A 20,011-nucleotide genomic window follows, 5' to 3' on the forward strand; every position below is an offset into this window, starting at 1 on the left:
GACTGTTTCACTGGAGGCATTGAACTGAATCTAATCATCTTGAATGTTTTGTTGATCAGTTAGGCAGTTAAATGGAATTCTAGGGGCACAATGACTCATGATGGATGGGATGTTATGAGAGCTGATGATGAAATGGGATGAATCCATGCTTTTCACCTCCACAGCATTAATTCTTATCTCCTCATGGAAAAGATGTATTTGTTCTTGCTTGGTAGCAAATCCTTCTCTAGTCCTTGGCAGTGTGACTGGTTTGGTAGATTTTGCAGGGGTAACTACTCCCTTAGGTATAGACATTTTCTCAGCTTCCATCTTCAGTTAATTTTTAAAAACAACAACAAAAAATAATCAAATTTAAGTGTTTTGGAACAGAAATCAAAATTTAAAAGTAATCACCCTTGAAGCATGTTATATGTTGAGTTTCTGTCATCTATGAGACTTCTGAAAGGCTGGAATGCCATCAGGTTTAAAAGATTCTGAAATCGTGTCTTAGAAAAAATAAATCAAAAAGGTAGAGATAGAAAATGACATTGAGGGAAATAAAAACAGGGCTCAGGCATGATACTAAATAAACTGAAAAACTTTAGTTGCTAATTTCCAAATACTATATCAGCAATAGAGAATAAAATTAGCTAAATAGTCCATTTTGGATAAATGACAGAATTAAGAGAAACAGGTTAAGTTACAGAAATTTCATAGTTACAAGTAGATGCACCTTTTCATAGCTTATGCTTATGTGTTCTGGTTGGGTAATTCCTTCTCTAGATTTTAATACCGCATCTTGTTTAGCTTTAGTGGAAACTGCTACAGCAGGCACTATCATTTTCCCAGCTTCTTTTTCATCTGACAGTTACAGGAGAAAACCAAAAAATCTCACATGAAGAAAATTATGGGTAATTCCCTGATTCTAGTCTACAGTCTACAATGTAATATACTGAATTTATGAATCCCTCAAAACACACATCTTGACAGTAAGTATGATTCATCATTTACTTATAATTTTTTAATGTTCATGGAGTCTCTTAAAATCAGCCTGCATGCAATTTTAAGCCTCAATTTCTAGAGGATTTCTGGATGTTAATAATAAAATAATGAAAATAGTGATGAAGAGATAAGTGGGGAAAGGAATATGTAGTAATATTAAAAATAGTAAATAACCTGCTTTTTTAGTTTCCAGTTGCTTAATTATCTAAAAATTAAATTATGTTAATAATATCTCAGACATAAGAAAATCTGAGATTTGGTATTAATGTATTATAATAGAGGATTTCACATTTGGAATAGCAATAGTCACCTCTTCATGAGTAACTTGGATTTGTTCTTGTCTAGTAGCCATTCCTTCTCTAGTTCTCAGTATTGTTTCTTGTTCTTTGGCTTTAGCAGTAGCAGCTGCTACTGTAGACAAGGCAATTTTCTCAGCTTCCTTTCTCATCTGATTAACACAGTAAAATCAAGATTTAAGTTCCACAGGGCTCAGACAAACAAGGTATGCCACGCCCTCATTCGAAGGATGCATGATGAAATTATTCAGGATTAGTACTCAAGAGAAGTTAACTTTCACTTGGTAATGTTTCCATATACAAACTAGATATCACAAGTCTTAGAAATGTTAGCTATAAAAGAATCCCTAAACGATGCCCTATACTGTCTTTTAAAAACTAAGCTAAAATAACAATCTTCATGCAAATAATAATGGTGAATAATTAAATTGCAAATATTACAGATGGATAAAAGTCAAATGTTCAAGTAGAATTAATGGTAATCAGTTACACATTCACTACTTTTAGTTTGGGATTTAAAAAGGAAAATACAGATTAATAATTCATACTACATAGTAAGTTAATGGCTTATTAGAAATTAAGTTAAAGATGAATTTTTCATATCTGAAATATCTGTATTCACCTTTTCCTGAGTTATTTGAACTTTCTCTCTTTTGGTAGTGATGCCTTCTCCAGTTCTTGAGACTAACTCTTGTTCTCTGACTTTGGGTGTGGCAACTATGACTTTAGGTACCACTGTTTTCCTAGTTTCCTTCATCATCTGATCAAAGGGTAAAAAGAGAAAGGGAGAAAATGGTCATTTTATTTCATACAGTTGCTAATAAAAGGAAAGTCAAAACTGAGAAAGGAGGCAACATTTCTTCCTATTCAAAGACACTTTAATTGCACTAAATTTGAGCTGCTTCAATCAGCTGTACTATTTCACTAGTAAAAATATTAAAATAATGAGTCTAGCATAGAAGAAAAACAATGTGATTAACATTTTTCACACATTAGTCAGATTATAATCTATGGGGAAATCCCAGCACAACCAGAAACAACACATATTTGCATTTTGTCAGTTGTCTTGTACACTGGAGTTTACTTCAACAGGAAGATAGTAAAGTGAATTATAAAACAATGTTAATAATCCAAAGAAAGATAGAAAGTTAGGAATGAAAGATGGCAGTGAAAGCTAGACAGCTGGCAAAAGGGATATGAGAGAATTTTAAAGTGTTTTCCATTTGATTTATAAGACAAGGAAGAGGTGAAAAAGTGATGATGAAGACTCAAGATGAAGATGTAGGTGGTTTTCAAAATGAAATGATTCAAGAGTGAACTTCACATATGCAGGAAGGCATCACCTTTTCATGAGTTATGTGAATTTGATCTTGTTTTGTGGCAATTTCTTCTTGAGCTCCCAGGAGTGTTTCTAGTTTTGTGGACTTTACAGTGGCAACTACCCCCATGGACACGGCAGTTGTCTCAGCTTCCTGTCTTATCTGATTTTTAGAGTAAAATAAAAGAATTGACAAAAGGCACAAAAGAATTGACAAAATATCCTTGCAATATTTGTGAGAATACAGAATGCTTATTGGGGTGAGAGAAAATGTCACATTCCTATTTTCAGAGGCCCACACGTGTCTTAAAACACAGGTTTGTGGTTTCCCAGAGAATGTCCTTCTTTTCTGCCCAATTGCCCCTTAGCAAACGCCCCTGAACTGAAACAATCTCACCTTCAAGATACCTTGACATGTTAAGGGAGTGGCTGCTGGCAAATGGCTGGAAAATTACAGCAGGCTGAACTTGCCAGTAACAAGCATCGTGATAGCAAAAGGGATTTACTGTGCCCTTGATTATGCCAAGTAGGATTCTTGATGCTTTCAGACCCTCTCACTCACTATATGGAAAGGACACTCAGCTGTCAGCCTCTGGCCAGACTTTAAGTGTACAGTGTTCTCACTTAGACATTTTTATAAAAGGAGCTCTGGGATCAGCAAAGAGCTTGGGATCACCAGATGTGAGGCCAGCCCACCATGCCCCCCCATCCTCCTCCAAAACAAGATCAAGAAAGAATTCAAAAATAGAAACCTTTCACTTGACACTTGAAGGCTTGATTTCATGCATGGCAGATAAGTGGATTTTGGTGACACTGAGGTTGTTCTTGCATTGCCCTACAGCACATACTTCTTGGGTCAACCTTTGTCAACCAGGATTAATGACACATTCTTGAAGAAGTACTGGTCTACCTGATGTCCAGCATTTGCTACTGAGATTGAGCATTAATGGCTGATGTGTGTTGTTTTACATCTATGTAAAGTTTATGTATTATAATCTAAGTGACTGAGGGTTCAAATGATACCTGAAAAAAATTGGCTGTACCAGTGGGTAGCTGGACTGATGTGATATCTACCTCCCACCTAAGAACACTCTAGAAAGTTCATAGATGTGTCCCAAATTAACTGTAGACAGATAATCTTGTCAAAACCAATCAATTGAATGGAAAATTGTGCAAGGAGAAAAATATTTCCTTCAGGAATTTCATTAGTAGACACTGAAACAACTAAATAGTAGACACTGAGAAACAACTAAAATAAAATATCCCAGAAAAGGCTCCTCTATTTAGAGGTTTTGATTATAAGGTGCATACAACTGGCTGGAATGTGATATCTACCAATGAACTACAAGGCATTAGCAAAATTGGACTTACTGTTTCTTGAGTTACTTGTTTTTGTTCTTGTTTTGCAGTAATTTCCCCAGTAATTCTAGTTTCTTGTTCTTTGGCTTTAGTTGTGGAAATTACTACCTTTGGTACAAATGCTTTTTCAGTTTCTTTTCTCATCTGTAATCAAATGACAAAAACAAAATCTTATTGTTTATGACTTAACAGAAGTGACATGGTATTTATTAAAAATTAAAAAATAGGAATTTGAAGAAGGAAGTAAAATCCCTTTTGTGGAGCTGTTACTAAATAAGTCATGTCATACTCCTTAACACAAGTATCATCTTTCTTCACATAAACCAAAAAAAGCTGGATTCAGCACTGTTTGCTTTGAATGGGATAGCTGTTAGTTGCAGTCTTTAAAAAGACTTACCATTTTTACAAATGGATAGTATGGCCATATCATGCTATGCCAATTGTTTCATTTAAATGTAATCTTAGAGTATTGGAATGGAGCCTTAGAAGTAATTTTATCTGACTGTTTTATATTCTGTAAATCAATACAGATAATTTATAATCTGCATTTGTACAGTATTTTTGCTTTGTAATTTTCCTAAATATTCGTGATGGTTTGGGGACAGCAAGAATTACTTTTCTAAAATTGAGACAAATATGGGGAGAGAATTCTTGCACATATCCTAGGCAAAAATGTTTTCCAAATTCTTAATCCCTTGAAAGATGTTGTTTGGATGGATGGCTTAAGGTACGTGTATATGTGTGTGTCCGTGGGGTGGGGGGAAGGGTGGGGTCCCCCTTGCCTCTTTGCCATTCTTAGATGTAGTCACTGAAACATAGATCTCAGGGTTGAAAGGAACTTGAAAACTCATTTTCTCAAACCACCCAATTGATAACTTGATCCACTGCCCAACAGCCCTACTAATTGGCATTATCCAGTCTGCCCCTAAATTTCTCCTGGTCATGAGGAACCCACTTCCTCTCCAGCCTGTCCCTTCTGGTCATTTGGCCTACTGAGGCCATAGTGTCCATCCCACTTCAAGCCCGTATTCAAATATCCTCAAATATCCTCCTAAGAAGACAGAAAGCAGTTGCTAAGCTATTTTCAAGGCAAGGTGTATTCAGTGCTCTTTTCCACTCTTCCCTGCTCCTGTCTCAGCATCTATTTCTCCCTCCTGGTCTTACTTCCCTCATTCTTTACTCACTCTCACATGTTTAGTTAGTAATCCCGAGGTCAGGACAGGTGAGCCCCATGTTCTACTTTCAGTGTGAGTTCACAGAAGTCCTTTTCATCTTACACAAAAGGAGCACTCAGTGACTCTAATCAGTTTTGGTATCCAATACCCAGGGATACCCAGACACAAGGGGCTTTTACTAACGTGATAACAACCATATTTCCCGAGAAACAACATCCTTCATGGTAAAGATTATTATCTGTATCAACACATGCAATATCTTCAATGAATTCCATGTGAAAAGCTATTTTCACCTGCTCACGGGTTATGTGCATCTGCTCTTGTTTTGTCATAATTACTTCTCTGGTTCTTGATTTTAATTCTTCTTCCTTGGCTTTATCGGCAGCCACTACTACCTTAGTTACGGCAGTCTTCTCCGCCTCTTTTCTTATCTGATTTTCATAGAGGAAAGAAAGGAAATACTTTAATGCACCTTATATAAAAAGCTACAACAATATATCAAGATAAAGAAATAAATGTCACATAAGAGAGAATAAGGAGGAAAGCTAGAGTGATTTTAAACTAGAACAGAAAAGCCATTCAAATTTGAGGTGGGAAATTATCCTGAATTTATAACTCTTTTTAGCCATGAATCAAGTTTCATGTTTGTTTTGAAGAAAGGTCCTTTGGGGATTTTTAGAGAAATGTGATGTCTGCCTTAAAAATAACGGTTCCAATGCCTTACTCTTGGAGCTACCGAGCTTTGGATTTGGCCGATCTGGATCTACAACCCTGAATGCACACTCTTCCCTCTTATCTAGCTGACTTTCCTGGCCACCGCCTGCCTGACTCAACCTGGAGCACCATGAAAACCGCACTTAGCTTTTGCCCATCTGCCTTCCATAGACCAGGTACTTCTGGCCTGGTGTGATCTTACAGTATTTCCCTCTTATATACTTTTGGTATCTCAAACCATCTTTTGTTCAGAAAGCCCTGAAAGTCTGGGCCAGGTTGGGCTCAGTGCTGCCCTCAAAATCGTTTCTGCATTGGTTGTCATGGGATTTCTGCATGCTGAGCTCAGTCCCGAAGGTGTTTCTGTAAATGTGCACCAAAGGAACCGGCTCTGCGGATGTCTCCCGGGCAGCCTGGCACTGACCTGTTCCTGAGCAGGTTGGACGTGCACAGCAGTCGTGGTTGTCCTCTGAGCAGTCTGCTCTACAGCACTGATAACTGGTTCTCTCACTCTGGCCATATCAACAGCAGCAACAACTGTTGCAACAGCTGCACTTTTGTCAATTTCTTGTTTGACCTGGGTTGGAAATGACAAAGAATGTTACCATTAATGGCATGCCTGGTGGAGAATACGAAAGCATCATGGAAACTGAACTAACTGGAGGAAAATAAGCACATACCTAAATATTTATCATTGCCAAGGGAAATATGCCATGTATCTTTTAAAAAACCTATATTTTAATTTATGAAATGTTCACAGATTAGAGCCTTTGTTCCAACTAAAAAGGCTTTACAAAGCATGAGCCAAATTCAGGCTTCTGTCTTTGTGATATACTTATGTTTTTAGGCACCTCCCCTCCAACCTATACAGAGTTTCACGCAGGATTTCAGTAGGAGAAACCCAAACGTGAAAGGAGGCAAAACAAAACAAAACAAAATAGTTCTGATGTTACCTCCTCAGCACCGGTCGCTACAGCCCCTGCTGCTAAGGCAGCGCTGGCTGACACGCTGGCGGCGGCGCCCTCCGCCCCACTGACGGTCACTTGCTCCTGGATGCCATATCTCCCTTCCCATCTCTCCTCTCTTCTGATCTGAGTGGAGCTGGTCATCATGGTTTCTCTCATCTCAGCCTCAGAAGAGGCCACATAGCCCTCCTGCTTCCAAGGGGGCGGCACTTCAGGGCCTGGGGCCATGGTGGGTGGCTGAGCTTTGCGCATGAGCAGTGGAGATTTAACAGCTCTGATGGGGGAGCTGGAGATCCTCCCAGCCGGCGACACCGACCTGAAGAAACAAAAGAACCCAGAGCAGCAGTCAAGAACAAGAATGCCAAGAAGAGGAACTTAGTGAGGGTCATCAGATGTGACTAATGGGAGGACAATCCAGAAGGGCTTTAAGGCAGAGAGTTTTTAAATTTGTGCCTCAGTACCCCACTCAGAGTATCTCAAAGTAATTTGTCTTAAATCTTAGTAAATCTTATCGTTATCCATTGTAGACCCATGAAAGAATCAGACTTCATTCTAAGCTAAGAAATTTTACTGACATTTCCTAGCCTTCTCTTGTTTTTGTGCCCTGTCCCCAACTTCTCAAATTTAAAAATGTCAAAAAAGCAGAAAGTACTTCCTAAAGTATAGCACTTGGCAAATACGGTAATCATCAGCTAAATTTCTCGGTACTCCCAATTCTCAGGGAAGAGTGGGGGGTCAAATAGGTGTTACAGGAAGAAATGTTTCTATAACCATAAGGCTTGTGCAACTTCAGGCTAAACCAGTAAAGCTGTGGACTACCCACAGCCTTCACCATGTCAATATGCCATGTGAATCTCCAGGCTTTCTTGCTACTCCTTTCACAGAAGTTTTTGGGGTCTAGGCTCTGCAATGTGTTTTGGAAAATGCTGCGCAGTCTAAGTGTTTGCTGACTGCTCTTTTTAATTTTCTCTGTATTTGTTTACTTCCAAACTAATTGTGCTGTACTATGGACTTTATGTAAATATTCTTAAAGTGACTGTGGGAATTGGCTAATTTGAAATCTAGGATTCGTTAAGTAATAAACTTCTCCCCAACTAGTTTTTATTGTTTGCTTTTTATGTATGCTTAAAATGAAAATAGCATAAGTTGAAGAATCTGGGTGCTCACTTCTGGCAATTACAACCAAAAGACATATTTTCTAATCTATAGCAATAATTTTGGGGATTGACCAAATAAATGAAGATAAAAATCTTAAGAACTAATTCAATTCTTAATCATTAAGGTTTATTGCATTTTTCCCTCTAGGTGGCAGTATTGCCTTACCATTGCATTTAATTAGTTCCGCATAAAGGAATACGTTGTTTATAAATGTATTCTGGCACTTACATAGAATATTTAACCTATACTGATCATAAATGAAGCAATTATTCTAATTTAGACTCAAGGTATAGTTGATATCTGCTCTAAATTACAGAGTAAATTAATGGTACATTACAACATTAACCAGTTTCATGCAGAAATGTTTATTTTCTTGAATTTTTTTTGTGAAATCAATTTATATTTTATAAACAAAGTTATAATCAAGCCAAAGGGACATGTAGAGGAATATGTCTTTATTTTGAAAATGACTGGCTTAGAAATATAACAAAGACTAGTTTAGGATAACTAGGAGCTACAATAATTGAAGAAAAGCAAAGTGCAATACACTTCCAAGTTTCAACCTATGCTTTGTTGTTCTTGCTGTACCTAGTAAAGTGGTTTAATTCAAAGAGTTAAAGACAAGATTAGCATGACATGAGTGATTAGCAGCAGGCCTCAAGTAAGTCCATGGCTTTGGAAAATCAATGTAATTTGAGTTATTATAGGAAAGTGCTTATGTCTGCTGTTACAATAAAAAATAATCACCTGGTCACAGCTAGATACAACACACCTTATTCAGTGAAATATATTTGCCTTACTCTGTGAAAAAAATCAAAATTAAACTAAGAGACATTTTAGGAAGTAGTCTATTTGGGTAACCATTCTTTTCTTCAAAAATTGGCATTTTTACTTATGTTTTCTAAAACAAATTTTTTGGGGGATAGGTAATTTGGATGCTTATTAATGAGCTCCCAGAACTGTTCAGATAGTGAAAATGCCCCATGGGAACAGGGAAGCTCCATAATTCTCAATGACCCTTACATTTGGATTTAAAAAAACACTGAAGTTGTTAGCTCCCTCAGAAGTCACATTTGGCCTGTGTTGAGATTTCATCGTGTGCAAGTTTATAGAGTTAGCCCGAACCTGAACGTTTTTTTTTTTCTGATAGGTAGACATATTTTTAACTGAGTTTTTGTTCAAGGCTTCCTATTAGTATTTGCCAATATCTTTAATTTTTAAGTGGCCAAATTAATAAAGATTGGAAAATACCTAGCATTTTTTCCATATATTTATTGGTCATTTACATTTCTGAGATACTTGTTTGTAACTTTTTTCCATTTTAAGTCTGTGTTGCTTGTTTTTCCTTTAAACATTAATTTGTAGAAGCTTTTTTTATACATTTGGCATGTTAATTCTTTGTCATAAGTGCTGCAGATGTCTTTCCCCAGATCTGTTTGCATATGGTGTCTTTTCCAGCATAAATATATACACTTGTGGGAGTTAGACCCTGCACAATTCTATTCACATTTTAACCATTGTATATTTGTCAGGATATTTTACTGGTAGATGCAACAAAGTGTCTTGTGGAGGGACAAATTTAAAAATTTTTCAGATGCAGTTTGGTTTAGCTTAGATGGTACTTTTGCCACACTAAAATTTCTATGTTTATGTATGTGAATCTGTAAATCTATCTTTAAAAGTTCTCTCCCACAAATGTTTTCTCTAAATTTCTTCTCATTTTTTTTTTTGGCGTTTATTTTTTTACTTTAGTTCTTGAATCAAGCTGGCATTTATCTTGCAAGCAGTGTGAAGTAGAAGTTTGTTTTCTTACAGACGGACTGCTAATTGGACCAGCGATCTTTATTGCGTAAAATAGCTTTTCCCCCACTACAATGAAAGACACTTTTATTAAAAATTGAATTTCCTGTATACATAAATCTATTGTTGGACTCTCTGGTTAGCTCCCTGATGTATTTTTCTATTATTTACAAATATCATGCTGTTTGCACTACAGTAACTTTACAGGAGTTCAAATATTTTGTAGGGCAACTATGCCATTATTATTATTCTATAAAATTTTTTCTTGGCAAGGGAACTTTCTCTGCAAAGTTTATCAAGAAATCTATTTTTGTTTACTGCAAATTTTGCACGTTTTCAGTTCATCATGTTAAAAATCTTAGGGTGTTAAGCTGAATCCCAAAGTTTCAAATCTGCTGTAGACACGTTACGCATCTGAGCCCTGATGATATATACTCGCCTCTTAAAATATCTCCATATTATATGAGAATAGAAATCCTTTTATATAGAAATAACAGAAAGATAATGCAACATGTTTGGAAGTTTTTACTTATTACCTGAGTATAAGAACATTTGTATAATTATTTTTTATTTACAATGCACCTTCAACTAATTATCTCATGGAATCCTCACAATATATCTTAAGATAATTCTTATTCTGACCCTCCTTAATTTTCAGATGACACTACTAAGACTCAAAGAATGTATGAGCCTTGCAGAGTAGCTTAACAATTAAAAACAGGATTCCTGAGTCAGAGAAATCATAGCTGCGGCCACGGCTAGAACCCTTGTGTTTGACTCGAAGCCAATTATTTAACTTCTTGAGCACCAGTTACCCATCTATAAAATTGAGGATAATAATTCTATGGCTTGTGGTGACTATTTAGTGAGATAATGTATGCAATATACCAGTCAAATGTCTTATATGGAGGAAGTAATCAATAAATAGTAGCTATTGTTTTTATCATTTTAATTATTGCCCTAAATCAAACTGTAAGTTGGTGAATGGGCCAATTGAACTTAGGGCTTTCAACCCCAAATTCTGTGTTCTTCTCATTTCACTGTGCCATTTCTTGGTCCCTAAGGCAGATATTTCATAAATGGTACAGAAATAAGAATTCAGAATTAGCAGTCCTTATAAAGTTTCTCAGTTTACCAGTGGACCGTAAGGAAGGATTTGTGAAAATCAGATTCAGCAACTTTCTGAGTTACCTCTTGTATCTAGATTTTTAATTGCTTCCTCCTATTTCTCTTCTTATTGGGTGAAATCTAATTCAGAATTGCCTAATAACGTGATCTTTCTGAAGAGGCATTACCTGACCGGAGATGGGGTAGGTGCCCTCACGTGTCTGACCGGGGATGGGGAGTGTCTTATTGGCGATGGGGACTGCTGTCGAGCCAACTGCACTTTGGTGGCAATGGACGGTGGCGTTGGCGATCGTGACTTCGGCTTAGGAGGAATTCTGGGAGGTGTTTTATGTGGCAGCTGTTGCCCAGTGGTATCATCTATGACCATCTCAACTGTTGCAATTGATCTGGCATCAAAGTGGGCTTCAATCTTCTGTAAAAGATTAAAACAAAGTCAATGTTGAGGAGGAATAGTTGGCGAAGCAGCAATGTGGATGGCTTGAAAATCAACTGCGTAGAAAAATACCTTTTCAATGCGAGTTTGTCTTGTTTCTGAAATCTGAGCAGTCGAAACTATTGTCTTTGTCTTTTTAGCGGGTACTACTTCTTCACCTGGTGGAAGGAAAAGAGAATATTTAGGAGAGTACACAGTGGCCCTATGTTAATTCTGACTACAAAGTCAATAAGATTTTCTGAGTGCCCCAATGGAATAAAACGCAAAAAGTTTTTGGTTTTGTGCAAATATAAATTAAGTTTTAAAACAAAAAATGTTCATTATGACATGAGAATTCACATAAAACCGTTTTTTAAAAATTCCCTTATTTGAAAATGTAGACAGCTTAGTTGAAACACCTCCCAGTTTATAACGGGGTTAATGAGCACAGATTGCTTCCATGAAGTCGAGCTCATGCCTAGAATCTCAGGGACGTTTTTTCATGAGTAAGTCAGCTTTGATTTCAACTCAGACATCTCCAGAGCCTCAGTGGGGAGGTAGTTGGATCCCAGACCCCACTAGTCCCAAAATCGGCCCCCTACCCTTTTTCTCCCCACTCCTTAACCTCCAGCTCGTACCTTGAACCAGCAATTCGGCAGTTGAAGTAGCTCTTCCAACGCTATTGGTAGCATTTACTGAATAGGTCCCAGAGTCTTCGGGGTATGCTTCCGCAATCAGTAAGCTGTAGAGGTCGCCTTCTTGTGAAATTTGGAAATCAAGGGAGCTCTGGATTTCAGCTCCGTCCCGGTAGAACTTCACCACAGGTGTAGGGATTCCAGTCACTTTCACTTGGAGTCGTACTTGGCTTCCTTGTCTCACGGTCATGCTCTGCAGTCGTTGAACGAAGTTGGGTGGTGCTGTCTCTGCTGCAGGGGGGAGAGAAGAGAATCAGGACTGCCAGCTAGGATGCTCTCAAGAGGGTATTTTTAAACAATCATAGCTCTGATTCCAAAACCAAGTGATCACTTGCTGATCCAAACATCCTTGACTGTCCTTGAACTCAGCCCACCCAACAGATAACAGCAAGAATGGAGCCAGGAAGTTGTAGAAGGCTTTCCTGCCGCCAGATTTTATTTTATTTTGTTTTGTTTAGCGGTTCTAGTCCACCAATTTTTTTTCATTGATAAAAGATAGTTCATATTATAACATTTCTAGAGAACTTTTGCAACACTTCTCCCAACTCCATTTTATTAACATATTGAGCCAACTTTGCCTATTTTAGTAACTTGCATTCAAATGAATCCCAATGGTTGGTATGGTAGGTGCACCTGTGATTTACAGAATCACTAAGTTTTTAATTTAATTTTAAAAACTGTAAATCACCTCCAAGGTGATCAGTTTTCAAATAACCCAAATATATACTCGCATTTAAAATGTTATCCCCAATAATGACATGATTTAATCTTAATTGTACTACAGAAAGGAGGTTTTTTTTTCCTGTTCTTTATGTTGAAAGAAGTTTTTTATAAGATAAATGTAAAGGGATTAGTTAATGAATGGGATTAATTTTGACATGGTTTTGAGTATAAACAACAGCAAATCCTGACAACTTGGTGCATTTTCCATTTCTGAATTTTCTGGATGCATGTTTACGTTCATAAGGGATTATTACCTGATGTGCATTCTACTTAGGTCAGTTATAACCTTATAATAGAATGTCGATGTAGGAATAGTTCGTTGGATAAAAAAATATATATATAAAAAACATTAAGCAGCTCATGCACGATATTGCTATATAATATGTAAATTGTGGAATGTTCTATATATTAATGTCTCACCAAGTAATAAAGGAAAAAGGGTAAAGAAAAACAGCAGAGGCCATGAAGAGTGGTGATAACTTTCCTAAAAAGCTGTGCCATTCATTTGAATAAAAACAAGCACTTGCCTTTTTCTGAGTGTGTTTACTGTGTAATATTTTTAAAATGGACAGTAAATAAAGAATTATTCAACCTCTTCAAGGCCTGATAGCTCAGAGCAGTGTTTCTTAAATAGGTGGGCTGCTTCAGAATCCTCTGCACGCTTGTTAAAGTGCAAATTCCTGGGCCCTGACTCCAGACTGTTGAATAAGAAACTCTGGGTGAGGATTTTGAGAATCAGGTAACACAACAAAGTTGGCTAAGCACTAGCTGAAACAAATTCAAAGAGTTAAATTATCTGAAAATAACTTAGCCAAGATTAGGTTGAACCATATCAATTTGTCAATATCCAGCCTTTAAATTTAGTTATTTGGAGCTGCTCAATAGGCATACAACATAACCAGTATGTTTGTTTATGTTCAGCATTAAACATTGTCAACATGCATAGACACTTGTGTATATACAGGTGTGTGAGCTGTATATATAAATACATACAATATACATACATACACACATACATGTGTCTATATGTGTGTGTGTATACAGCTTTTCATTATTAGACTTATTAGGCTCATAAACAAGACCTCAACCTTTTCACTTGCTCAGAAACATGATTTTTTAAAAATTTTCTTGTAACACTCTTGAGTGCTTAATATGTATATAGAGCAACTGATTAGCAGGCACTTTTGTGCTGTATTTTGAGGGGAAAATTAAACTCCACAAGTCAACAACTTTGCTATATATTCAGCCTCAAGTGGGCCCCTCGCTAGGTTCTGAGCCCTGTCTACTTGTGTTCAGTAGCTCTTTCTCCATCCCCTTGCCTGTGTGAGAGACATCTCCTGGGGGAATAGGGGGCCTGCAGGTCCCTGCCACTCTACCTGTCACGAGAAGCTCAGCAGTGCTAGTCGCTTGTCCAGATCCATTGGTGGCTCTCAGGGAGTAACGTCCACTGTTGGCTTTAGTCACGGCGGGGATCGTCAATTTAGCGCGGCCATCGCTAAAGGAGATCTGCACGCCGGGCAGAGTGGAAGTGGAAATTACCTGGCCATCCCTAAACCAGCTCACCTCAGGAACTGGGAAACCTGCAGGGCAAAGAGAATTTTTTTTTGAGTGAGACACCACAAGTCCTTCTGCCCTGTCCTGTTATGTTCACTGGGCCTTGCCCTTACCAATACAAGCTATCCAGAGAGCGATATCATTTAATAATTGCCCAAATTTAACAGCCACATGATATAAGTAAGAACTTGCAAACCAAGCTTGTGGGTTCATATAGAGGCCACCTCTTCATTTTGCAAAGGAAACTGAGGCCAAAAGAGGCTTAATGATTTTTCCAAGGTCACTGAGCTAATGAGTAGAACAGAGAGGACTAGAATTTCCACCTCCTACCCTCTTGCCCAGGCGTCTATCAGATACAATTTAATAGGCATCATTAAAATCATGAGAAGGATTTATAAAGGTGAAGAGCCAAGGAAATTCTGACATGAAAAGTGACTGTTGCCCTCTTTGGAAACAAGAGCAAAAACAGCAAAGGGATCTAAAAGTTCTGCCTGAGGAGCACAGGACACAGACACCTCCCCCGTGCAGTTACTGTCCTCCTGAACTCTCCTGCCATTCAAATGTGGAATCATTAGTCAAAATGCTGTATGTAGACTCAACCAACACTCATCTCTCAGACCAATATCTATAGTTGGAGTTACAAGTAGAAAACCCAGATTGTCTTCACCTGCCATAAATTATGCAGCCAAGAACTGCATGCTCTTACTTTCATGTTTTAGTATATTAACACTGTGCCTTCGGAAGGGATGAGGCAAGTTGAGAGCATGATTTATTTTACATTTGGTGCAAAGGCTGATGATCTATCTCCTTAAGCTGGGAAGGTGAAGATAACCAAGAGAAAGTTTATTTTGTTGCTGTCACATTGGCTAATCTCCCAGTGTGGCCAAGTGAATAGTTTATTTGACTAATTCATGAGTATCAGATATTTTCAGTGGTGCTTTTCTAAGAATTTATTAGCACATTGTGTGAAAGAACAAAAAGCTATGAAGAAATCAGATTCCATTACTCCCCAAGCGCGCAAAATTTCAACTGGAGCCATATGTGTTCTGCTCAGTTCGGAAGTTACTGAACTTTAAAAAATAAATACGTAAAATATTTGGAAGTCAGTAAGAGTTTATCACATGTGAAGAGAATTGGATTGGTCTCTATATGCATATACAATAGAAAACGAGAAATGATTATATGGCATTTGTACAATGTAAACTATAGTGCTATCCAATTATGAATAGGTTAGTTGGTAAATAAAACACAAAGACAACAAAAAATTAGGAAAATTAAATCTTGCTTTATATCTTTATTATAAGTTATAAAATAATTAAAAAGGTCAATGTTTCATAGAGGTACACTGAATTAAGTCTCAAGCATGACTTTCAACTAACCCATATAATCTGGATTCTGACAGCAATTTTAATCCAATGCTAATTATTTTGCTTTGTGGAATTATAAATATGAATAAAACATTATCAAGCCATTATATTGTCAGATTTTGTCAGTGCTCTGTGAATAGTATACCCTTAAAATGACTCTTCCACAGAGTTGAGCCAATTTTCCAGAATGAAAGTAGGGCTTAAACTTGGTGTCAAGACCTTCAACAAAGTTAACTTACTTGAGAGAAAGTGAAGGAAACAAATGAAAGCATGCATGCTTGCGTGCAAGCTTACCACTAACGTGAGCCTCAAAGGTTGCGGTACTACCCTCCAGTACCACAACACTTTGTAACGGCTGCTGAAACGTCGGTGCTTGTGTTGCCATCTTTTTAGGCACTCTGAAAAGGAAGAGAAAATAAATTAGGATGTCACAGCTAAGAGAGACTCTGGAACTGTTTTATAGACTGATGGCCATGATACAACTCATGTCTTGCTCTATGAGCCTAGGGTGATGGCCAGAACTTCTCCTTTGTGCTTGAATTTGACCAGATGGCCTTTGAATTGACTTGAAGTAAGACAGAGTAGCAAGTCTAAAGGGAAATGGAAAAATACTTAGCCAAGCAGAGCAAAGAATGTACCCTACTGGTCAAAGATGGAATTTTCCACTGAAAAAAGGTAGAAAATCAGGTTGAGAATTGGAGAAAGGGAAAGCTGGAATAAAGCAGGGGTAATGAAGTATAAAAGAGATGCGTGACAGACGTAAAATGAATTTCCACATGAGTTCAATGTTTGAGAGAATTATTTTTAAAAAATTTCCTTCCCCCAATAGTTTTCACTCATTGTATCTGTATTTCTAAAGTTGATACCAATTCAGGCATTATCTGATTACTTTAAATAAATGCCAAAACTAAAAACTTGAAATTTGCAATTGTTTTTCTGCCTTGAAAAGTTTTTGTAAGCCTTATCAAATATGCAATTTGTGTGTGTGAGTGTGTGTGTGGACAGCATACAGTGTTTCTTATTTATTAAAATTTCTTCATGCTATAAATGCTCAATAATTGTGGTTACTGCTGAAGTAAATATTCAGAGAAATTTAAACTTAAGTGAGCAGGCCAAAATTTATTGTCGATTTGAAAGAAAAATAATGGCTTAAGTTCTTAAAAGGAATGATGTGCAAACTCTGAATAATGGAAGGCTGTTGTGAAATGTAGATGAAGCAAAAAAGCCCATGCTTTCATAATGTAAAATATTCAACAAAGAAATAAATATAAAATTTGCAGTTAAATCCTTTTGTTAAGTGCAAGTAAGGACTTTGTCTACCAGTTCCAGACAGATTATGTGAAGAATTTTCTGATGCATAAATACCTAAATATTCAATGTGACTGTTCCACTGTTCAGAAATAAAAAGGCAGATTTTCAATTGTCTATTGCTTCATTGCTATTTTTCACAAAATTCCTGTTCATTAACATTTTATGGAGCAGTAATTTTCCCAGCGAGAATTCTGTATTTTATTGTGACTTTTTTACTTATTACTAAGAAAATGAAATCTACATTCTCTGAGACAATAAAATTTATATTTGGAAAATTCAGGCAGTATCCAAAAATTTCTTCATGGAACTTTTGTCAAAACTTCTTATAGTAGCTTATTATCTTTAGGGTGGATTTTTTTCAAGTTTTCAAGTGTCTAGCTTGCAAGATAGTGCATCTTCTAAAAATAGCTATATTCTTTTATATCTTTTATGTATTATGTATCTATGTATTCACAGGCATTTACACAGAGTAATTTAATCCAGGGAAGATGGGAAAGCAAGTGTATTTAGAAATTAAGTGCCATTAAAACAATATTTCTTATCCTTCTTTGCATAAACATTTATCTCATATCATATAATTGGATTGCAAGTTGAATTACAATACATAATGAGATTCTGAGTATTTTAGAAAACAATTATATTATATAGCTTTATTCCAACTTTCTAAATATTTTGGAATTAACTGGTCTAAATTGATCTCTTATTCTTTTTGTCTGTGTGAATTTTGTTGTTTTAGCACTCTCTTTTCTGAGGCCTTTGTCTAACTGGGGTTGAAGGTATGCATCTAAAATGTCATGTTCCCAAAATAAACTCTCCAGTGTTGACTGACAGCAGGCAAGTGTTCTGTCACTGTCCTGCAACTGATACTGCAGCCCTTGATTCCCTTAAAAAGTAATCAGGGTTTAGCTGATACCGCATGCATTTTATCAGAGCTATTTTTAGTGTGTCTCAATTTATCATTGAGTGATATAACCTTGAACACTCCCAACAGACAAAAAAGAACTTAAAAAGAAGCAAACCTTTCTTTATCACCATTTCAAACCGCCAATTCCACATTCAGAATATTAGGTGTACTTAAACCATTCGAATCAATGCTGCTATACTAAAGCATTAAACTTTTCAAAGAGAAACATTCACACACTTTAAAAGAGGTAACAAGCAAGGTCAAATAATGGATTGGCACCAGCAAGAAGCAGTTAGGCAGGCACACCTACACAGGAGTTTAGCATACAAAGATTATCCGGAATAAGAAATCAATAAGAAAGTGACTCTACTTAAAAAAAAACAAAAACAAAGACTGGGCTTACCTGATTTCTCAGGAGTGCCTAAAAAGGGTGGGACTAAGCCCAAGGTTGCTTCTGAAACGACGTCCTATCTAGAGTTTGGTTTTTTTGACCATCTCTGACATGAATCGGTGAGCCTCTAAACCTAAAAACAAAACTACACAGTCAAGACTGTGTAGTTTTGCTTTTAATGCAATCCCTACACCCGAGGCGAGGCTGGGAATGCACGACTGCTCAAGAGCCAGGGTCTGGCCCTGCCCTTATATTCGCTAGATCTGCTGACAACCCGGCATCCTTAGGGCACAGCTGTGGGTGATTGGTTGTTTAAAGAAAGCATGAGGGGAGAGGGACCTATTTGGGAGTGACCATACCACCTGTTCTTCTGATTGACAGAGCTAAACTTAGCACCCCAAAAGAGGCTTCATCAAGGAAACAGAACAGTACTTAAAGAATAAATGTGTTAAGGCTTGGAGAAGAAGATCTGCTAGCGGTTTTTGAATCTGAAAACGAGGGTCTGAAGAGAATCTGTGATAACAGAAGACACTTGTGGGCAATCACATAAAAAGCCCCACACTTGCTGGCTCTGCCTGTGAGTCCGGCTGAGTTCCTGCTCCCTTCCCCCACAAAACCAACCAAATGGACTTGTCAATCACCACAGCAGATGAGGGAGATGAGCGCATGCATAAGGCTTCACCTTCTTTGAAGAATCAGTTGCTATATACTTTAGCATGAGGAGTGCTAATTTGTTCTATTTACATTCTACAGAATCCAGCTGTACTTTGGGGAGAATTAAATCCTGTTAAAGAGCTAAGTGTTAATGCAGCCCTGCAAGAAATAACGTCAAAAGGCAAAATCTGAACTTTTAGTCAATACAGTACAATGATTTCAATTTTGCAGATTTCATTTTCGTCTGGCATTAATACTTACAAATACACATGCCCCACTTCTTCATGAGTGCCCAAGTCTTATGTTTAAATTATCCATGGGGTTCGTTTTCTGGGCACATGAAGCTGCTCTACTAGCCTCTGGAGTTTGCTGTTTCTAATGGGAAGTGGTTAGGAAGTGATAGCGTTGCTATTTTAGGACTGAATTTAATTTCAAGCAAGAGATATTTCAAATACAAAAGAGCATACAAAAATATTTTTATAATGGTTCATCTGACAGCTTTGTAAAACTCCACTTAGGGGGAAGAGAATTGTCTTGTTGATAAGGAAGACTTTTCTGAATAAAATAGACTAAGAATCTAAACTTTAAGTTAAATTTGTTTATTTATGTCTGTAATAAAAATGTTCTCTGTCTTGGAAGAACATGGCTATGCATTAGACTTTTTGACTGGCTGGGCATTTCATACCTTGTCATTATTGCTAGTTGCTAGTTGCTAGTTTATGTAGCAACCAATTTGTCAACATTTAACAAAGCTAAACTTTACTGGGCAACTTGATGTAGTACAGTTATATAGATGAGGTGACACCATGTACTTATTGAAACATTTGCCTCCTTTATTTAAACTGTGATAGCTGCACTGGTGCCATCATCCCCACCCCCAACACCACCCCCAAACTCTATCTGCCATAATCCTTTTTGAGTGCTTTATTCAGAAACAACTGGTTTCATGTTACATGCCTTGGAAATTATTCTCAATTAGAGATTCATGTTACAGGCAACCTGCCAGTTATCAGGCAAAGAGTAGAAACATTCTGTGATCTTTCTGTTTTGAGATGTTCACCAATTGGGTGAACTCCAATTTAAAATATGTTTGTGAACTTGTGTGTGTG

General features: G+C 37.1%; 1 protein-coding gene across 1 annotated transcript in view; it reads right to left on the reverse strand.

Annotated features, from left to right (window-relative positions):
• Positions 1 to 16,027, reverse strand: part of TTN (titin) — a 272,725-nt gene extending 256,698 nt beyond the window's left edge. The window contains 12 exon segments of the mRNA XM_037850412.1: positions 1,292 to 1,429; positions 1,900 to 2,037; positions 2,621 to 2,758; positions 3,967 to 4,098; positions 5,423 to 5,560; positions 6,265 to 6,417; positions 6,794 to 7,121; positions 11,059 to 11,303; positions 11,397 to 11,482; positions 11,942 to 12,229; positions 14,098 to 14,301; positions 15,937 to 16,027. Of these exon segments, the coding sequence (XP_037706340.1) occupies positions 1,292 to 1,429; positions 1,900 to 2,037; positions 2,621 to 2,758; positions 3,967 to 4,098; positions 5,423 to 5,560; positions 6,265 to 6,417; positions 6,794 to 7,121; positions 11,059 to 11,303; positions 11,397 to 11,482; positions 11,942 to 12,229; positions 14,098 to 14,301; positions 15,937 to 16,027 (2,079 nt within the window).
• Positions 16,028 to 20,011: the final 3,984 nt, after the last annotated feature.

The sequence above is a fragment of the Choloepus didactylus genome, chromosome 9 (genome assembly GCF_015220235.1).
Source record: "Choloepus didactylus isolate mChoDid1 chromosome 9, mChoDid1.pri, whole genome shotgun sequence".
Lineage (NCBI taxonomy): Eukaryota > Metazoa > Chordata > Mammalia > Pilosa > Megalonychidae > Choloepus > Choloepus didactylus.